We start from the raw sequence: 21,609 nt of genomic DNA, 5'->3' as shown, positions 1-21,609 counted from the left end.
TGCTGTTCAGTTGTTTGGTCATCCCACACAACCCCCCTGCTGGCCTGGTCGTGGGCAGCCACTTTGTGAGGGTATAACGGTCAATTTGCATATCACCTCTTTATTATATAGGATACTAACTGAAATGTGAAGGACTTGTAATACATTGTCTTGGTTGAGTTCTCTTAATATTCTAGGTGGGCAGGTCTATAGTTTCCACCTAGAATATTAGAATAAACATTGGTTCTCATTTTTCCAAAAGCATAGAGCATAATATATTAGAATGCCTATCCTAAATTGACCTCTCTTTTCCCAGTAATAAATCAGTTTTTCCTTCCTTCCTGATCAGCCACTGTCATTTCAGAAGGATATGGACTTCTTGTTCATAGAAGGTTATATGAGGGATAGCCAAATACTCCATCAGAAGGATGGGTGCCTCCTGGAAGGAGATAAAGTATTTCTGACATGCAATTCCCATCCAGAAGATGATATGTGCGTGTGTGTGTGTGTGGCGGGGGGGGGGTGGGGGGGGCGCGCAGCGGGAAGGTGGGGCGGGGGAGTGGAGGGAAGAGGGCAGAATAAAACTGTGACTATAAGTACAGCCAGTTTCACATGTGAAGAGCTTCGGACCACTAGGAGTAACACAGTCCAAACCACTGTCCAATGTCAATCCCCTGAGAGAGCTGGACTAGGAGCTCAGCCAGAAATCCATCCCAGTCACCACCACCAGCAGCAGCTGTGGGAGAACCCTGAGAACCGCCTGGGATTTGGTTATGGAATTCTCCTATTCCAGTGGGGTCTATTTGTGAGAGACATATGCCCCATGCCCAAACAATAGATCCAACTCCAACAACAGAAGATAATCTTATTCTGGGAACTAGCTTTTAAGTGCACAGTATTTTTTAAGTTCATAGGCTAGAATGATAAATAAACTAGCTCTGATGGGATGAAATTAAGAGGTACAGACAAAGGAGAAAGGTAAAATTTGAAAAGGGACAGAGAGTTAATGAGGTGGAGAGATACAGTCAAGCTGTTCCAGATGGCAGGGTCTGACAGAGGAGGCCAGCGTGGGTTAGCAGGAGAAATGAGGATGGGGAGACGGGAGACACGAGGTCCAGCAGAGAGAGAGAGAGAGCGTTCTCCACCTAGATGATAATCAATTCTGAATCACACCACGGAGTGGACGAAAGCCATTAGAACAGAATGCTGGAGGAGCCGCACAACTCGACACAGATGGATGGCAAAGTGCAGGGGGATCTAAGCAGAAAATGTGAGGTTATCCGAAGAGGAGCAATCGTGTTCAGAACAATGGCACTGAACTCAATGACTGATGCAAAGTTCTTTGGATTAAAAGAATGTTGCAGAAGGGAAGAGATAGGAAATACCTTCATTTTCTCTTCCACTAAGACAAAAAATAAAAATAAAATGTAAATGCATTGTTGAAGTTGATTGCATTGCACATAGAAAATGAATTTCTGAAGAGAAAACTTTTTTTTAACACCTTAGATGAGCATCAAAGAGCTTAAAGGGATCCAGAGGTCACGTGAACAATCCTTTGAAAGGTTATCAGACACATTGTGAGACTGTCCCTGCTGGAGGGAATTAAAATGAAGATTGCTGGCTGTCTAAGATGGTTGAGTTTCAGTTCTCTCGGGAGACAAATCCTAGATTAATGTCTGACCTTCCCTTTCAAGCATGATGATTCCAAGATTGGGGGAAGTGTAAGGAGCAAAGACTTCAAGGAAGAGCATGTGCCTGCGATCAGAACAAAGCCCGTTAAACCTGTTCAGCGCCAGTGGCTAAGTACTGCCCCTGAGTGTCCAGGCAGCAGGGCAGAAGGAAGGATATCGAGGTTGGGAGGAGAAATCCAGGAGAGAGAGAGGCAGAGAGAAAGAAGGCACGCACAGCAGGAAGCTGCTGGATGCTAGCCACGAACATCTAGCTCAGACCCCCACTGGGACGCAGGGCAATGGGCTGCCAGTAGTAAGCTGATGGTAGGGGCAGGGAGGGTTAATTCTATTCTAGGCCATATGTGTGTTGGGAAAGAAGCAGGAGAGAAAGCAAGTAGAAAATAAAATGACAGTGAGGCCAGTTCTAATGAACAAGTTTGAAATCTAGACTAACATGAAGACACATTTTTGGACACAAGTTTCGAGCAGGTAGAAAGGAGACAGGGAGATAAAGAGGATGGTGACAAAACCCACAAGGTTACCAGAGCCACGGCCTCTGCGGAATGAGGGTAGGTATGTAGTGGCTGATGTGGAGTTTGGCAGACAGAATAAGAGCTCCATTGCCCATGGTGCATGGAGGTTCAGATCACTGAGCTAAAAACAGTGAGAAAGAAGTAGAGGAATACCAGTTATCACGACGGAAAATGATTCTCTGCATAGGGAGCCAACCAATCTCAAGGAGCAAGAGACGACACCATCATGACAAGAGAAAGAGAACAAAGCCTGTAAAAGCATGAAAAGGTATTCCCTTCTCTAAGGACCTGTTCATGTCTCCCGAGGTACCTCAGCCCCTGGCAGAAGAAGCAGGGCTCTCAGAGGAAGGCAGCTGGAAGGTAGGTGCCAAGAAGCCTGGCTTTACTTGCTCAAGAAAATGCCTTTGTCCGATGTGGCTGGGAAGCTGAAAAAAAATGTTATTTTTGGATTTGTCTTCAAGGCTAGGCAATCAGTAGACAGTCTCACTCTGGAGGCAGGGAGGAAGAGCGGAGGCAGAAGACTATCTCTTCTCTGGATGTCGACATGAGAAGTAGAAGAATACGTTTGACAGTCTGGGTCTGTCGGTGGCCCAAAGTTCCTGTCTTAAGGGCAGGGACTGGCCCTGGGAGTCAAGGTTATTTTCTTGTACTTGTTTTACCTTGGTAGGGGGTCAATAAGGCAAACAAATGTTGCCTTGAAGACTTAATAAGAAAAAAGACTCAATTCCTAAGTCTGAGAAGTGCTAAGTTCACCTAAAATATGTCCTGCCATATTATCGTGGGCCATGATTCTACAATATGTGGGATGACCAGAGGATTTGTCTGTAAAATATAAATTTTATAGATCTTTTAAAACCACTTCCCAAAATAATAATTTATTTATTATTTTAATTGAAGTTATTGAGATGACATCTATAATAATAATAAAAGTGTAATATGCTAATTAGATGGGGTGTCCTTCTGCATGACCTTCCAGATGAAGCCAGGGCTGCGAGGGAAGCCCGGGTCCTGGGTGCGAGAGGGAAGCTGGTGCTGGCAGGCCGGGGAAGGAAGGCCCGCTCTTGCATGGGTTTCGTGCATTGAGCCTCTAGTTGGTTAATAAAATTATAGGTTTCAGGTATACAATTATATAATACATCATCTGTATTTGTATGTTTAGTTAAGTCTCCTCTTATCACCATTTACTCCCCCCTTTACTCTCTTGTACCCCCCATCCCCTTTCCCTCTAGTAATCATGTCTATGATTTTTTTTTCTTAATACCTTCATCTATTTTACCCAGTCCCCCATGCTCCCTGCCCTCTGACAGCTGTTAGTCTGTTTTCTGTATCTATGTATGTTTCCATTTTGTTTGTTTATTTTGTTCATGAGATTCCACATGTAAGTGAAATCATATGGCATTTGTCTTTCTCTGACTTATTTCACTTAGCATAATATTCTCCAGGTTTAAAAATGCTTATTATCCCATAAAATGTCCCAGTCCATGATTCCAGTATTCAATAGATATTTGTTAATTGGACAATAGATGAATAAAGAAACCTAAAAAAAAAAAAATACCTAAGTAAAATACTAAGGATGTGAGTGCATATAGAAAATAGTTTCCCTTTAATTGCATACATCCTTTTTTCCTTAAGAGAAATTCAAAAGATATTGTAATTGCCATACTGCTTTTTCTTATGGGTGACATCAACCACAAATAGCAAGGTTGTCTCAGAAACATGAAGCAGATCTTTCCCTTTCTAAGAGCTCACAGAAAATTCAAGTCCTACCACTTTCAACGAGTGCCAACCCAATTCATTTCAACAGACAATTACTGAGCACCAACTATGTGCAGGGCACTCGGGTAAATATCTGGAGGCAGTATATTAGGTGCAGCCTTCGTGAGTATAAAGAAATATGTGTACTTGGGGGTTGAGGGTGAGGATATGCAAGTTGTATGGGTGGGAAGGACAGGACAGAAATTTCATCCAAGTGCACAGCCACACTATACTACCCTGAAAAAGACGGGGCATTTAAGGTTGTAATTGCATACAATTACAGCCTAAGAAAAATAGCACCCCAGGTAGAGGTGAGGTGCTGGAACTCATACATCCATTTCAGAACAAGTAGCTCTGGTGGAACCTGAACTTTGCTGAACAGGGGATGACAAGGTTGGTGTTCCATTACTCCGGCACATTCCTGGCCAACATTTGAACATCCAGTCAAGCATGCAGAGGAGCCAAATGATAGCAAGTTGATTCATAGAGATGTTTTTTGTTGTTGTTAATTCTCACTAAAGGGTATTTGTTCCAATGATTTTCAGAGAAAGTAGAAGGGAGGGAGGGAGGAAGGGAGGAAAGGTGGGAGGGAGAGAAATATATCAATATGAGCGAGACACTCTAATGGTCACCTCCCAATTGCCCCCAGTGCCACACCAGGCCAGAGATTGAACCTGCAATCCAGGTACATGCCCTTGATGGAGACCACTGAGGCACACTGGCCAGGGAGAGAGATTTTATTTTAGTCATCAACTGGAAGTCTTCAGCTAAATACCAAATAAAAAAGAGCAGATATAAAAATATTGGAGGGAAAAGTGAAATACCAACTATGAAGAAGGTATCAATACTTACTTCATTGATATAGATTTTAAAAAATTTTTGAAATTGATTTTAGAGAGGGAGTGAGGGAGGGAGTGAGAGAGGAAGGGAGGGAGGAGGGGGAAGAGAGAGAGAGAGAGAGAGAGAGAGAGAGAGAGAGAGAGAGAGAGAGAGAGAGAGAGAGAGAAGAAACATGGATCAGTATCAGTTGCCTCCCATATGCGCCCCCAATTGGGGATGGGGTCTGCAACCTGGGCATGTGCCCTGCCTGGGAATTGAACCCACAACAGATATGCTACAACTAACCTAGCCACAAGGGTCAGGGCTGATTTAGATCTTTAACTACTATCTCAGTAAACACTTAAATCTCTATTCGCAGCATGAGATAGATGCTTCCATAAGATTTAGAAAACTAGAAAAAACTTTAAAATATTTGTAAGAACTAAAAATTGCTTGGTTTCACTTGGGATTTAGTATGTATGGTTTAGAAAAGAATTTCCGATATACCCAAATAGAAAATACTGATTGTTTCATGATTACAATGTAAGACAAGCATCAACTTCTCAGCATCAAGCTAAGTAAATGCTAAAATCAGATAAGAGAAGAACTTTTTTAAATAAGAGAGCTTTTAAAGTCTTAGCAAAAACCACCACCTAAAGAATAGACTTTCCATAGCAATTCATAAACAGAAATTACACGTTTGTATCCATTGCAGTGGATAAAGCCAAAACAGTATCTACTACCTCACACTAACAGCTTAGTTTAAAATGGACTGTTTTTCCTGTATTCCCCCCAAAGAACCTCAGGAAGGACTTGCTCTGCTGTCCAAACAACTTGCAAATGCATGAGGTCAGTTGGGCTATAGTATCTATTCTCTTTCCTGTTACTGATCTGTTTCTCACTATATGCTTTGTGCTCATTCTTCTGCCAAATAAAATATTAATTGCATTTTTAGCTGCACTGCTGGTGATCAAAGCATTCTGATGTGTCGAGCTAAACTGATAGAAATAGCATCCATTAACATATTTATAGGTTCAGAGCTTCTAGAGCATAATTACACCCATTAATTACTCAACAGTGCCGTATGGTACAGGTTAAAAAAAGGGGGGGGAGGGCATTTTCAGCTTCACACTTTTATCCAGAGTAAAGTTGTTGTTTTTTTAAAAAATAATTCTCTCTAAAGAAAATTCTACCTAAGAAAAAAATAATAATAATAAGACAAGAGGACTCACATATCTACCCATACCTAAGGCTAGCTTTTAAAAGCCACCATTCACTAACTTTGGGATGGAATGCATGCAGAGTAAATGAGATGTCATGGAGTGATTTCAAAGTAAAACACATTTTCCATATTAGAGACCGACTTAATATTTTAGAGTTGTAAGAGAGATCATCTCAAGCCAGCCCTATTTGATGATGAGACACGGAGCAACAATTTTTACTTTTGAATAAAGTTCGAATCCCACCCGGGACCGAAGCATTTCAAAATTACCTACATTTATGAACGTGCAATTCTAAAATTAAAAAAAAATTAATGCTGTCCTGAGAAAGAGGTCACGGGATGTTGGACATTAACGGGATAAACAATGATTCTGTGGCTTCCCCGGCTGTGCGGGTCCCCTGGCTGCCGATGGCATTTCAGTCAGTGTGTCCGGGAGAGGAAGACAGAAACACACTCTGGATGCTTCTTGACCGGTGAATTGGCAAGCAAAAGGATGGTTTCCCCATCATAACTTCAGTCCTGGACCCAGACAGATTTTCTTTTCAAGACAGAATAAAGTCATTAAGGGAAAAGAAAGCACACACACACACACACACACACACACACACACACACAAGCTGGCTCATGATTTCAGCAGGCACACCACCAGGCTGTGAGGGGGAAAGCCATGCCGAGTCACCTGCACATATACATCTATACATATTTCCCTGAGTTCTTTGTTGCCTGACAGTATAACTGAAAAGACGGTCATATCTGAAAGTAAAAACCCGTTAAACTGTGCTGACAGGCCACTGCAACAAACCCGGGGAGTGAAGAGGAAGAGAGAATCACGGTACCTTTAGTAAGTCGCCTCAGAATCTGACAGCGGCATTTGAAAGAGACAGCTATCATTCTTGCTCCCTGCTGTCTGTGGCCAAGTGCACTCGGGGCTCTGCTCCGCTGGCTGCAGTGGCAGCCTACCAGCTCCTCGCGCACATACCGGGAGAAAGGTGGTCCCCGTGGGGAGGGACAGAGCCTAATTCCTCCTGGCTGATGCAGAGGTCCGCTGTCATCTGGCGGAGCTGTGTCATTCACTACTACCGCCACCCCTGCCCGCCACAGCCCCCTCCCCCTGCACCATCACGATGGCTCAGAAAGTAAGGCTGTTTCGATAGCAACAAAGCACCAAATTGTAGGAAGCAGGGACGATGCGGGGAGAGGAGCCATTCCATAAATCTAAGCACTAAGCACCACCACCCGTTTTAGTCAAAGGGCTCTGCATTCCTGGCAGTTCAGCCGTCCCCACCCCCTTCTGTCCCCAGAGCTGCATGTGTCTCACTTAAATGGAAATGCAAGTGAAACGCTTGCCCTCTGACTTTAGGAACAAATGTGTGTATTCTATACCATGTTCTTTTAATAACAAACAAAAAAAAGAAGAAGAAAGAAGAAAGAAAGAAAGAAAGAAAGAAAGAAAGAAAGAAAGAAAGAAAGAAAGAAAGAAAGAAAGGCAAAGGAAGGATGCAGATTATCTTTGGGTTTGGGGATGCAGTGGAGAATAATAGTTTTATGTCTCTTGGGGAAGCAGCCTTATGATAGTGTAGAAAGGCAGGCAGGCGTCTGTGGTATTTGACACACCTATGAGGGTCAAGGCCGGCTAGGTTTAGAGGTGAAATGCAAGAAAGGATGAGGGAAGGGGCTCCGGCAGGCAGACCAGGGGGCAAAAGGAGTCCCGGCCCCCCTAATCACCCTTTCCAAAACAGGACTTGGCTGGAAAGCAGCACAGTCAAGACTGTTTTTAACAAGCAAACAAGGCCAAGTATTTCTATTTTTAATGTACCTTATGATTCTATTTCCCAAATAGCACCCCCCCTCCCCAAACCGTTCTTCGCATGATGCAAATAAAAGCCTTGCGACACAGCAAATATCTGTGAGTATCTGCTCCAGTGGAGTAAAGAGCAAATTAACAAACCCTTCACAATCCATTCACAGACCGACAGGAAGGCGGAGCTCATTTCTCCTTCTGCCAGCACCAGCCGACTCACTCCACAGTTAATACCAACATTTGGCATGGAATTTTCATCACAACCCAAGGATCTCCCACAAGAGTTAACACAAACATTCAGAAAACAAGCAAACAAAAAAATACAATTGGTAAGGAACTTAAAAAACAAATCAATTAGTCCAAATGAAAAGCTATTTATCACTGTCCAAATTATTTGATTAATATTTCTAGGACTAGATGAATTATTCACACAGTCTTATCCTCTACTCTGAGACTGCACAAAAACCTTTCAAGCTGGTTTCTAAAATAATGTCCAATGTTCCAAATTTAGTGATAGGTCTTTCTCCTTTCCATTCATAAATTCCACATTAAGCCAAACAATTTCAATCCACTGATATTGAAATGCACATGTATTCTATTCTGGGTAAAAAAAAAAAAATGACTCCTATATGTATGTGAGGGGGATGGGGGAAGGCGGGAAGCTGAGTAGCATGCACATCTACTTCAAAGGTTTTTGGAAAGAACAGAATCCCCTCACTAAGATGGTCTAGCTAAAGCAGGCAGCCACCACTGATCAACAGGAAAGTAAATTAAATGGATTGTATTGCAGAATCAAATTTTTATAATTGCTCCAATTAGCCTTAATTTGTTTTGAATTTCAACCCATCCCATTTTCATCCCTGATAATATAATACTTTAGCCCCCTTGATATTTTTTTTGCCCTAAAAGAAAATGTACCTCAGTGCTAGAGAATTGGGTTATTAGCTAAAGTGAGATAAACATTTATAGTTAGCTCTTTAAAAGATCCTTCCCCCAATTTAACATCTTGCTTTTAAAACCAGGCACTCAGAATATGCAGCTGTCAAATAGCATTAGTAAAATCTTGCCCATGGAACATCACCACTCCAGCCCATTATAATAATGTCTTTTCAAATAAAACTCAAAATCATGCAGGAATCTCTTGCCCCTCTGCTATTATGCCTATTCAGATCTAATTTGCTTCTTCCTTTAGGCTAAAATGATCACATATTTCCCATCTGACTAGACACTCAGGCTCAATTTCTGTAAGGATTGTCCGCTGGTCCTAAGATCTTCAGAATGACTCAAATGTCCCATTTTACTGGCAAGGGGAAAAACTCTTCCTGGAGCCCTTTGAAAGGTTTCTGGGGAGTCAATTTAAGGGATTATTTTTTTCTCTTTGGATAATGTGGCTGCCAATCCATATCCATCCTATTAGCCAGCTCCGGCTCAGCTCCAGGAGTCTTATGGAAATAGAGCCGTCCTGAAGTAACCCTTTTCCAGGAAACAGAGGAATCTGCCCTGTGTTCCCACCATCCTCCATTTTTTTTACTTTACTAGTCCTCACAGATTTCCCTGGGAACAATTCCCTGCTCAGTTCTTGCCCTCAGACCTTCCTCCGCCCTCCACCTAATTCGAGCCCAGCCTCAGATCCTGAACTCCAGTGCTGGCACAATGCCCTCCAGATGTGCATGGTTTTCTATCTCAAAAATTACTCACCTGCAGGACAAAGGTCCCAAGTGGCCCCGGCACCTGGAGCACAGTCAAACATAAGCCACCAGCGGGCAGAGTGACCTTCATTTCTCAGCCACCAAGTTGCTGTAAGCAGGTGTGTTAGGGATCCTGTCATCAACCGTGTTAAGTGTGGTGGCTCTGCTATGTAGATAACTCAGCATTCCAACATGCTCTGTGAGAGTCACCGAGTGGAGACCAGGGAGATATCAAGCTGTCAACATGGCACAACATATTTGTCTGGTTAAGCTCCAAAGTGATCTGGAGAAAAGCTAGTTTATGAGGTTTGTTCCTCTTTAAAACAACAACAACAACAACAACAAAAACAATATATGAAAACATAACTTGCTGAATTCAGGGCTAATTATTCTGTTAAGATGATCCTCCTTATTTCAGGGTTTCTTTAAAATATTAGTTTTCCTAAGATACAATGCAAGTACACTATATCTATAGAGAACTTAGAGAGTTACAAAGCACCTTCACACACAATGGGTCATAGTTAATAACAGTTAGGCATAGCCCAGGTCTTTGGGGTATTGTATTTATTTATTTTTAATCCTTCTCCCCTGAGGATATGTTTCCATTGATTTTAGAGAAAAAGCAACGGAGAAGGAGAGGGAAAAGGAGAGAGAGAAGGAGAAGGAGAGAGAAAGAGAACCATTAATGTGAGACAGAGAAACATGGATTGGCTGCCTACCGTATGTGCCCCCACTGGAGATAGAAGCTGCAATTTATGTATGTGCCCTGACTGGGCATCGAACCCAAGACCTTTTGATGTACGGATGAGGCTCCAACCAGCTGAGCCATACCAGCCGGGGCTTTGGGGTATTTTAGAGTACAATGTTCATGGAGGTCTTATAAATGTGCCCAGCACTCCTTTACAACTTTTTATGGACAATTTCATTGACTTAATTCTCAGCTTATAATAATCAGTTGTGTTTAGTTTCCTTTTCAAAGATGCTGAAAGCAACGATGAGCCTCAGATACTATAATCCGTGTGGCCCTCGTCTGCCCCTTCATTCATGGGGTGTGTCACTGTGAGCCCACACCTAAGGATCAGGCTCCCGACAGAACCTGCCCCTGCCAAGCTGCAGCCGAGGACGCCTATGAGAAGCAGGAAAAGCAAGACCTAATTCCCTAACTGAGGCTCCCAGGGTGTGGAGATTGGGTGTAATTGCCCAAGACAGGATTGATTAGGCATTTTCTACAAATATTTTATGAGAAAACATTTTTGTAGATGTAATGATGCCCTATAGGAAGTGTCATTAGGACATACTCTTGCAAATCTAGGGTGATTAAAAAGCACTTAGAGGCGCTGGGCCTCTGGTGTGCTGTGGCTGAAAAGGGTGCACACACCACGTGTTACCGGCTTATCCAGTTGGGGCTCTAATGCGCTTCACAGTGCCCAGGGAAGGAGGTGGCCTTCCCTTCACATGAGAAAGCCAGGAATAATCCCACAGGTAAGGACCTCAGACATTTCCCAGACAAGAGCAGCCAGTGGGAAATGTAAGCGAATGTAGAAAAGAAATGCAGTGCAACAGGAAGCAGAAACCATCCCCTTAAAAGCCCCCGTGAAATTCAGCCATATACTGAAGCGTTATGTAGGGAAAAGATGGCGTCATGGCCAAAAGTCCAGGCTTTAGCATCCAATTGATTGCCTTTGAACCCTGTTTTTATTGTTAAGTGGCTTTGTGACCTTGAGCAAGTTTGTTAACATCTCTGTTCTTCTTTTACAAAATGATGAAAATCATTTCCAGGCTTATTTTAACAATTAAACTGAGTAACTTGTGTACGATGCCTAAAACAGCGAATTGCAAAAGGTTTCACTAGTCCCTATGTATTGGGTATGGAACAAAATCGTATAATCTGGCATTTGACTGCAGAGCCCAGACTCTGAAGGGGGGGTTGGGAGTAACAATTGAAATCATCACTTTCTATAAAGCCTTCCATGATTGCAGTGGCACGAAGTGGTACTACCCCCCCCCCCCCAACCTCCTGAGTCTTGTTTCTGCTTTCTTGCCTCTCTTTTCTCCTGCTCCTCAATGATGGAATTCCCCCAAGCTCTGTCCCCGCAGCTTGGCCTCCTTCCAGAGCATTTTATCTGCTCCCAGAGCTCTAGCGATCACCTCCCCGCTTTGTCTCCCAAATCTCGACCTTCAGCCCAACTTTTGCTCTCATTTCAAAGCACCTCCGCGGATCCTCGATTCCCACATTTGTTGGCACCCTTCCTGACCTTCTCAAACTAGCCTCAAACCAAATCTGTTTATTCCAGCTCCTCATTTTATGCCCAACCGGATGGCTGCTCCTCCTGCATGAACTCAATGACGTCACTCTCTTCCTCGACAGTTCATTCCTTTCAGGTCTACATGTAAAATCCCTATCAATATTCCCACTCTGACCCTCAGCATCCTAGTTTGAACCTGCCTGGTCATTGCATGCAGGGGTTTTGTCTTACAAACATTTATTTATTTGTTGGAGGCACTGGGGCACAGGGCCCCAGGCTGGGTATACTGGCTAACTCATTCCAGAATCAGTGGCCAATACTTAAAAAAAAAAAAGAAATGTTCTTATCAATATCTGAGTAGTTCTATAGGGGCAGCATTATTCTTCAAATTTTAATGTAAGTCAACTTTTGTTCTTTTTAGAGCTAAATTAAAGGGTTTTTCATACAAATAATATCATGATTATTTTATGTACATTCAACCCCAAGTTATATCAAATACTTATGATAAATGATTTGCAGGTAAGTATGTTACTTGAAGAATTAAGAAAAGTGGGCAAAACAATAGGAAAGATTTTATAGTTACTAAAATGAAAAGACTAACTGTAGAAGAACAGACTAAAGATGAGTTAAGAGAATGTTAATTTTCTATACCCCAGGGTACATCCAGGGGTCTGTGCCACTGAGAAGGCAAAAAACAAACTCATCCCTGAGCCCAGCCATAAGGACAGGTGGTGAGTGCGCAGAAAGCAGGTTAGATCCAGGGAAGAAATGAGGTTTCTAAAAAGTGCCGGATGAAGTGGCCCTTTCCCCATTCTTTCTCCACCACACCCATCCCATTGCCTTTTTCTGCTTTACTTTTCCCTGGCTCACTCACCACATTCTCTATTTCAATTGTTTATTTTTTGCCTTCCCCCAATGCCTGGAACATGTTTTATTTAATGAGGGCAAGATCTTTTGACTATTTTTTCACTGCCTAGGACTACACCTAGTACAATATTTTTGTTGTTGTTGAGTAAATAAATGTTGGGGTTTTCCTTCCAGTGGACCACCTTCATAAAGATCTGCAAAAAATGAAGTTAGCAAATTACTATTTTAAAAATGAAGCTCTGTCACTTTAAGAGCAAATTCTTCCAAATAATGTCTTTTAAAGACTGCCTGTCTAAAGGAGGGGGGGGGAGAGAAAGAGAGAGAGAGAGAGAGAGAGAGAGAGAGAGAGAGAGAGAGAGAGAGAGAGAGAGAAGAGAGAGAAGAGAGAGAGAGAGAGAGAGAGAGAGAGAGAGAGAGAGAGAGAGAGAGAGAGAGAGAGAGAATGTGCCATGTGACCTCATCTCCAGAGCACACCTCAGATTTATTCCTGGTGCTTCTGACAAGATGATTCATAGGGACCCTGTTGTTCTCCAAATAATATGAAGAAACGCACAGCCCAGCTAGTTCTTCATGGAAGTCAGAGGCAGCAAGAGCAACAAAGGAAAAGAAAAAGATGCAAAAATTAAAAGAAATTCTCTCTTTGGCTTGGCCCTTGACGAAAGTAGCCAATTACACACTGATCCCGATAGCCCATACACTCATCCTGATCTATCATGCATATTTTTAGCCCTTCAAGGATTTAATGTATTTCTACATAGCCCATGGGTCTGTTTTTAAACATACTATATCCTTTAACCCACCAGCAAAAAAACTAACTCCATCTTCAACAGGACTTTGTACTACAACAGTTAACCTCCAACCTGACCTTGTTGCCATTCCAGCTGCTATGTTGACAGCTTTTGTTTTGTGGATATAGGAGTTAAGCTTTCCATAGCAAGAACACAAGCAACTAGCCCAACTGGCGTGGCTCAGTAGTTGAGCATTGACCTATGAGCCAAGAGGTCACGTTTGATTCCTAGTCAGGGCATATGCCCGGATTGTGGGCTCCATCCCCCGTGTGGGGAATGCAGGGAGCAGCCAATCAATGATTTTCTCTCATCACTGATGTTTCTATCTTCCTCCCCTCTCCCTTCCTTTCTTAAATCAATAAAAATATATTTTAAAAAAAACCTATTACAATAGCACAGCTTCCTCCATTCTAAGACACCTTACTTACTTAAATAAAGTTGAATTGACAATATTTTAAAGTATTCTATAGACAAATAAAAACCTAAAGAATTTAAATAAAATGAGGGAAAAGTAAGTCTTGATATAATTGTTTTATGTAATACATTGAGTGGACAAACTGCACTTCTTCAAGCAATGCTGAAAAACACATACAATTGAGTGGCAATTGCCACCATCCCTCAGAATTTTTTGATCAAATAACACTGATATGGTGGTAGAAAGCACAATAAAGGAAAACTGCACGTGGGAAATAGGATGGCAGAACTGAAAGACATCCTAAGAGGATGAAAGCCTCAGACTGAAGAACAGATGCAGTTAGTTACAGATTGGCTGTGACCTCTTTTATGCCATTTAACCACAATGGGCCCTGCAGGTGCAAAGGTGCAAAGGACCCAGTCTCCTTGTGGGAAAAGTTTATCAGTGAGGGAAGCTCCAACTCAGAACATGACACACATAACTCAGAACTCCAACCAACCAACCATGGAACTGCTTTACACAAAACGCCATCTAACTTTTTTTTTTTCTTCATTATTTTTATTAAGGTATTATATGTGTACATATCTTACTATTGCTCCCTCCCCCCACTTCCATATATGCCCTCCCTCCCCAGAGTTTTGCGACCATTGGATATGCTTATATACATGTATACAAGTCCTTCGGTTGATCTCTTATCTCCTCCATGTTTCCCTACTTTTGCAAGTTGCCTCTGCCTATGCAGCATCACCCCCACACACACATACCTGAATAATTAGTAATAAAAGACTAATAGCACCTTGATTTTCTTTTGAGGACATGGTCTCAGTCCGTGTGTGTGGGTAGGGAAGGCACCCCTTCCAGTGCTCCTCCTGGTGGGCATTAGGTCTGACCAAGTGGAGCATATAAACCCTGTAACCACATGGATTGGTCCAGACACAGGCAATCATACAAGCTGGCTTGATGAGCTGCAATCCCAGGATTTTTGTTAGAACTGCTGCAAAGCAGATACTGATTCCACCAGAAATGGTAGGTTGGGAGCCTGGACCTGCCATCCTGTTACCATTTTGGGAGAAGCTGCCTTGAACCATTCCATTCCAAGACAAAGAGAGTCAGGAGGTGGAGAGTGACAGATTCCTAGACATGTTGGAACACCTGGATCCATCCATTCCTGAAACCATTATAACCCTGGACTTTTCCGTTATATTTGTCAACATTGTCCCCTTTTGCTAATCCATTTTGAGTTGGGTTTCTGACACTTGGGATCAAAAGAGCTTTGAGTAATACTCTTTCTAAGCTTCAGATTCTTTTTTTTTAAAATTGTCTAAAGTTTTACATACGTCTCCTTTTTTCCAATTGCCTCCCTCCCCCACTCCCAGCCATTCCTATCCTGGGCAAGCTCCTACCTCCCCAGTGTCTGTGTCCATTGGTTATGCTAATATGCTAATACAAGTCCTTTGGTTTCTCTCTAGGCCTCCCCCTCCAAATTGTCTATAGATTGATCTATTCTTATTCATCAAACTATAATCATTATATCCCACATATGAGTGAGATCATGTGATATTTATCTTTCTTCAACAGGCTTATTTCACTTAGCATAATGCTCTCCAGTTGCATCCATGTTGTTGCAAATGTTTAAAGTTCCTTCTTTTTTATAGCAGCATCGTATTCCATTGTGTAGATGTACCACGGTTTTTTAGTCCACTCATCTGCTAATGGGTACGTAGGCTGTTTCCAAATCCTAGCTATTATAAATTGTGCTGCTATGAACATAGGGGTGCATAGATCCTTTCCGATTGATGTTTCTGGTTTCTTGGGATATAGTCCTAGGAATGGGATCACTCGGTCAAATGGGAGTTCCATTTTTAACTTTTTGAGGAAACTCCATACTGTCTTCCACAGTGGCTGCACCAGTTTGCATTACCACCAGGAGTGCAGGAGGGTTCCTGTCGTTTGATGATTTGTTGATGATAGCCATTCTGCCAAGTGTGAGATGGTATTTCGTTGTTTTGATTTACATCTCTCAGATGATTAGTGACTTTGAGCATGTTTTCATATGTCTTTCGGCCTTCTGGTTGTCCTCTTTCAAAAAATGTCTATTTACATCCTTTGACCATTTTTTGATTGTATCCTTTATTTTCCTTTTGTTAAGTTATATGAGTTCTGAGTAAATTTTGGAGATTAAGCTCTTATCAGAAATATCATTGGCAAATATATTCTCCCATGCAGTGGGCTTTCTTGTTTTGTTGATGGTTTCTTTTGCTCTTGCAGAAGCTTTATATTTTGATGTAGTCCCATTTGTTTATTTTCTCCTTAGTCTCCAAAGCCCTAGGAGCTGTGTCTGTAAAGATATTGTCTGCTATTTTGCTGCATATGGAGTCTTGTAAAATTTTTATGGTTTCCCATCTTACATTCAAGTCCTTTAGCCATTTTGAGTTTGTTTTTGTGTATGTTGTAAGTTGGTGATCTAATCTCATTTGTTTGCATGTATCTGTCTAAATTTCCCAGCATCATTTATTAAAGAGACTGTTTTGACTCCATTTTATGCTCTTGCCTCTTTTGTCAAATATTACTTGAGCAGAAAGGCTTGGATCGATTTCTGGTTTCTCTGTTCTGTTCCATTTGTCTATAGTTCTTGTGCCAGTACCAGGCAGTTTTGAGAAGCATGGCTTGGTAATATAGCTTGATATCTGTTATTGTGATCCCTACAACTTTGTTCTTCTTTCTCAGGATTGCTGTGCCTATTCAGGGTCTTTTTTTTTTTTATTTCAGATGAATTTTTGGAGAGTTTGTTCTAGATCTTTGAAATATGCCATTGGTATTTTAATGGGGATTGAATTGAATCTGTAGATTTCTTTGGGTAGTATGGACATTTAAATGATGTTGACTCTACCAATCCATAAACATGGTATGTTCTTCCATTTGTTTATGTTTTCCTCCATCTCTTTTTTTCAATGTCCTGAAGTTTTCTGAGTAGAGTTCTTTTATATCCTTAATTAAGTTTATTCCTCGGTATCAATTTTTTTGGTGCAATAGTAAATGGGATTCCCCCCCCCCCCCCATTTCTCTTTCTGTGAGTTCATTATTGATGTATAAAAAGGCCACAGATTTCTGGGTGTTAATTTTGTATCCTGCTACATTGCCAAATTCATTAATTAGGTCTAGTAGTTTTTTGACGGAGTCTATGGAGTTTTCTATGTATAGTGTCATGTCATCTACAAACAAGGAAAGTTTTACTTCTTCTTTTCCAATGTGGATGCCTTCTATTTCTTCTTCTTGTCTGATAGCTATGGCAAGCACTTCCAGTACTATATCGAATAGGAATGGTGATAGTAGGCATCGCTGTCCTGTTCCTGTTCCTAGATGAAATGAGTTTATTTTTTGCCTACTGAGTATGATGTTGGCTGTAGGTTTGTCATATAAGGCCTTTATTATATTGAGGTATGATCCCTCTATTCCCACTTTACTGAGAGTTTTTATTAAGAAAGGGTGTTGGATTTTGTCAAATGCTTTTTTTACATTGATTGATATGATTGTGATTTTTATCTCTCAGTTTGTTTATGTGATGTATCACACTTATTGATTTGTGGATATTATACTATCCTTGCCTCCCTGGAATAAATCCCACTTGGTCATGGTGTATGATCTTTCTAATGTAATGCTGAATCTGATTTTCCAGAATTTTGTTGAAGATTTTAGCATCTATGTTCATCAAGGATATTAAGCTTCAGCTTCATATATATATAAAAATCAATTTATATATATATATATATATATATATATATATATATATATATATATATAAATTGATTTTTTTTTTTACAGAGAGGAAGGGAGGGATAGAGAGTTAGAAACATCGATGAGAGAGAAACATCAATCAGCTGCCTTCTGCACACCTCTAATGGGGATGTACCTGTCTCCAAGGTACATGCCCTTGACTGGAATCGAACCTGGGACCCTTCAGTCCACAGTGTTACGCTCTATCCACTGAGCCAAACTGGTGAGGGCAAAGCTTCAGATTCTTGATCTGTAAAATAAGGAGGTATCTCTAAAATCCTTCACAGATCATCCATTCCATTACAATACTGAATTCACTTTATCTTACAGGGTTGCTGTGGTGAGCAAGTGAGATAATGAAGAGGGCAGCACTTCATCAATTTTAAAGTGCCCTACAAGAGTATAGGAGTTTATGAAAATAATACTCAAACATATACATTTGTATATATGTATGTGTGCAAGTATATATATATATATATATATATATATATATATATATGTACATATATGTGCAACCGTGTGCATGTGTGTACTGAAAAAATATTGGGAGGTTCATAGTTCACTACCTATAATATAATTATATCAGCAAAAACTCAGTAAACAAAAAGAATAAGGTCCTTCTGTGCTTCTCTCGTTTTATCAAATTTCACAGGTTTCAGCTAACCATATCCTGCTAAGCTCATTACCACATCCCAGAAGGGCCCTTCTCTCTGACTTAAGAAAAAATCGTGTCTATCATTTTTCATTTTTCCCCATAAAAATAACATTAAAGGGCTCATTGGGGATGTTTAGCAAAACAAACATTTTTACTCACTGATCAATGACTGAAAAAAAAGTCTAAGTGTTCCTTTTATTTCCCTCCATTAATGCCTAAAGGGGGCAAGGGCTCTCTATGATAAAGGGAGTGCAGAAACCAGGAGACAAAAGAAAACTCTGTATAGAGGGACATTCTAAATTGGGTCTCTTTCTCTCCTCAGGCATCTTCTTAAGATCCAGTTACATTAGCCCCCTGAGATCCAGTAAGAATAGCACTGGTTTTGTGTTCTGGCTGCTCAATGGGCCCAGTAGCTATTAGAGGGCAGCAAAGGATGGGAAGTGGGCGTGCAGGGCTCAGGAGGGCTGGCTGAACTGACCCGGGGCCAAACCATGGCCTGTGGCCTGGAGAAGACTTGGTCCAGCTTCCTGTCACAGGACAGGGAAGATGAACTTGCAGGGGACCCTTCAAGTTCTTCTATGGCTTATGACAAAGCCTGTGTTCACAGCAATGAGAGGACTTATCGGAGTATCTAATAATAGACACACAGCTAGAGTCACCAAGGAACCAGGGGTGTTGGGACAGGGCAAGCCAAAGTCCAGAAAAGGTTGGGAGAACCTGTGTTCTGGCTAAAACTCATGGGCTTCATTAGGTCAATTGGTCATGATGACTGTTGTCATCTTTCCAGTCGTTGTCGTCATCATCACCATCATCAACATGGCTAGTAGCACTTACATGGACCTGAGTGCTGGCCTAAGCGTCATTGACTCCTTACATAAACCTATGTACGAGAGGCTATTATTATCCCATTTTTGCACCTGAGGGAGTCCCTTCCCCTATTTGCCCACTGCACATTAGAACAGTAATGGTCAAGTCCTCAGAGGCCTGGAAGCTTTTGGAAGCACACTCTCCATTTTTGGGGTCCCAGGGCCTAGAACTTGGAGAACACTAGGCTCTTTAACAATTGTTTTCTTGCATGAATGAAAGAATGGGGCATAGAGGAAAAGACTGGAAGAACAATGTGCTATTTCAAAGTGAACAGTCAGTAAAAATTGGGATAGAAAGGGCCAAGGAGGAATCCCAGAAGAGTTGCAGCTCTGAGATGTGGGAGCCCAGAAGCAGCACTAATGGGGGCCCCTCAGCCTAGGTTCGGAGTCCTGGCTGCAGCTTTCTCTTGCAGGAGGTCTCCACTCCCTCCGGACTTTTCCTTTCCTAGTCCCTTTTCTGTGCTAGAGCTGAATAAAGGGACATGTTAGGAAGCATTGTACTAACCAAGAGCTGGGAGTGGGTGCTGAGGCATCTGGCAGAGAGCATTCTGGAATAGGCTTGGGCTCTCAGGTGTGAGGTCACCTGGTGGTCAGGATGCTGCAGGACCATCTGGAAGATGTTGGCTATGTGAGCAAGGTCAAGTCTAGAGCCCATCTTCCCATTTCTGAGTCCTCTTTATGCCCCCAGTGGCTTCCTTCTTCCTTCTGCCTCTCCCCAAGCACACATTTTGAGTGGCTGATCCCAGTCTCTCAAGAGTTTTCTTAGAAAGTTTCAGAAATACTCTGGCTTCAGAAAATGCAGCCAAAGTACTTCAAGAGCCAACAGATTCCAAATATATCCAGACCAGTTTGGCCACAGAGAGCTCTTAAAAATATCCTGAGGACCAACAAAAAAATCGGCTTCACAAATGAGGTACATGGGGAAAAGATTTTCCTTCCATAAAACAAGAACAAAGCCAGAACATTTAATTAAAAATAAAATGGAGAAAGGTTTACTTTCAATTTTTTACACAATACTAATAAAAGATGTAGGCTTTTAAAAGGTAGTTGGAGCCTTCAACGTTTCCCTTTGCTGCTGTATAGATAGATCTCTGAATGGTTTTCCCTGGTTGGCGGTGTTATCCAGCCTGGAATTCTACAATGTCCTCAAAATGTCCTTGCTCACCAATTCGTCCATATTTTGGTTGTGAGTCTCAATGGTCAATAAAAGAGTTCTCTTTACTAGTATTTTTAAAATTCCAAAACTACTTTTCTTTAAGCTTCCTATCTACTGCTTTAAGGACTGACATTAAAACTAGTCCCCAGGAAGAGATGTCTCCCAGGGATCTCTCTCTGTGTTTGGGGATGGAGGGACAAGAGCTTAATCAATCAAAGCGGCATCACAAGAGGATGAAATATCTACAGAATCCTATACTATTGGATGGGCACCAACTTCCAGGAAGCGGCATAACTGGTGAGCTGCGGGACATGCACAGCTGTAAAGTAACAGCCAACTCTACCTTTCCCTCTCAGCAAAGAGCATCTTCCACGTAGGAAGTTAGAGGCCCGTGTGATATGATTCATGACATGTGACAGCTCTGCAGTAAATTCACACCCTGTTCCCCCTCCCTCACACCTTCAGTTTTCCATTATCAGTCTCTCAGAGGGGCTTGGGTACCAGCACCAGCACCAACAGACAGAGCTGTAAGCAAGCGCGCTTCAGAAGTCACCCCAGGCTCCCATGTTGTGATCCCATCCTCACTCGTCAGACGTGGTTTCCACGTCCCTGCCTCAATGCTCTGTCATTACAACTGTAGTTTCGCACTTATGTCAGGAGCTTATTTGTGTAAACAGTTAGGCCACCTCACTCTTTGGAGGAGGGTCGGATGAAACAGGAATTTGAGCGGAGTAGGAGGCTGGTGCTTTCATTTTTTTTTCATGCAGCTGTCTTACTCTAATGCACCTCCTTGGATTGCTGTGATGACAGTCGGGGCCAAAGTTGTCGAGAGACAAAAGAGAAGGCCATCTATCACTATTATTTGGAAATCTTATCTGGCAGAGGATTTATGATCTGCTCATTTCAGAGGAGATGAAAAAAAAAACAAAACAAAACCCAAAACCTGAAGATTGAATAAAGCATGTCTGGTGATGCATGAAAATGAGATGAGTTCACAGAAGACCCGGGGCTGACTGCAGTCCGTCAGAAGCGCCACCATGTGCCTGTGAGATATTTGCAGAGTGGCTGGTACCCAGGGCAAAGGCAGTCAGAACAGCAGCCTGGTGAAGAGTGCTGGCTCTGGAACCAGGGGGTTATGGTATGGAGTTGGGGAAGTTACTAAACACCTGGGTGCCTCAGTTTCCCTGGCTGCTCGGAAGATGGTTCCAAGGATTAAATGAGTTAAATGGGTGCCCAGAGCCTCTAGAATAGAACCTGAAACACAGTAAATGCTACATAAGTGTTTGCAAAACCAGGAATAACTTATCTCCCTTGGTGGCTGAGATGATTAAAGGAGTTCTTGTAAGGAAAGTATTTAGAATGGCCCTTGGTACAC

General features: G+C 42.0%; 1 protein-coding gene across 21 annotated transcripts in view; it reads right to left on the bottom strand.

Moving 5' to 3' along the window:
- GRIP1 (glutamate receptor interacting protein 1) overlaps positions 1–21,609 on the bottom strand; it is a 658,304-nt gene that overhangs the window by 251,772 nt on the left and 384,923 nt on the right. For 4 of the 21 annotated variants that reach the window (XM_084877567.1, XM_084877569.1, XM_084877558.1 and 1 more), the window contains exon 1: positions 6,815–7,004. The exons of 15 other annotated variants lie outside the window; for them this stretch is intronic. In XM_084877567.1, coding sequence (XP_084733693.1) covers positions 6,815–6,869 — 55 coding nt within the window. In that variant the 5' untranslated portion in view covers positions 6,870–7,004. Of the gene's footprint in view, positions 1–6,814; positions 7,005–21,609 lie in introns of those variants that run through there. 2 more of the 21 variants (XM_084877565.1, XM_084877564.1) reach the window with 2 other exon arrangements.

The sequence above is a fragment of the Pipistrellus hanaki genome (genome assembly GCF_964339955.1).
Source record: "Pipistrellus hanaki genome assembly, chromosome: 3".
Lineage (NCBI taxonomy): Eukaryota > Metazoa > Chordata > Mammalia > Chiroptera > Vespertilionidae > Pipistrellus > Pipistrellus hanaki.
This window is presented reverse-complemented; position numbering and strand designations above follow the sequence as displayed.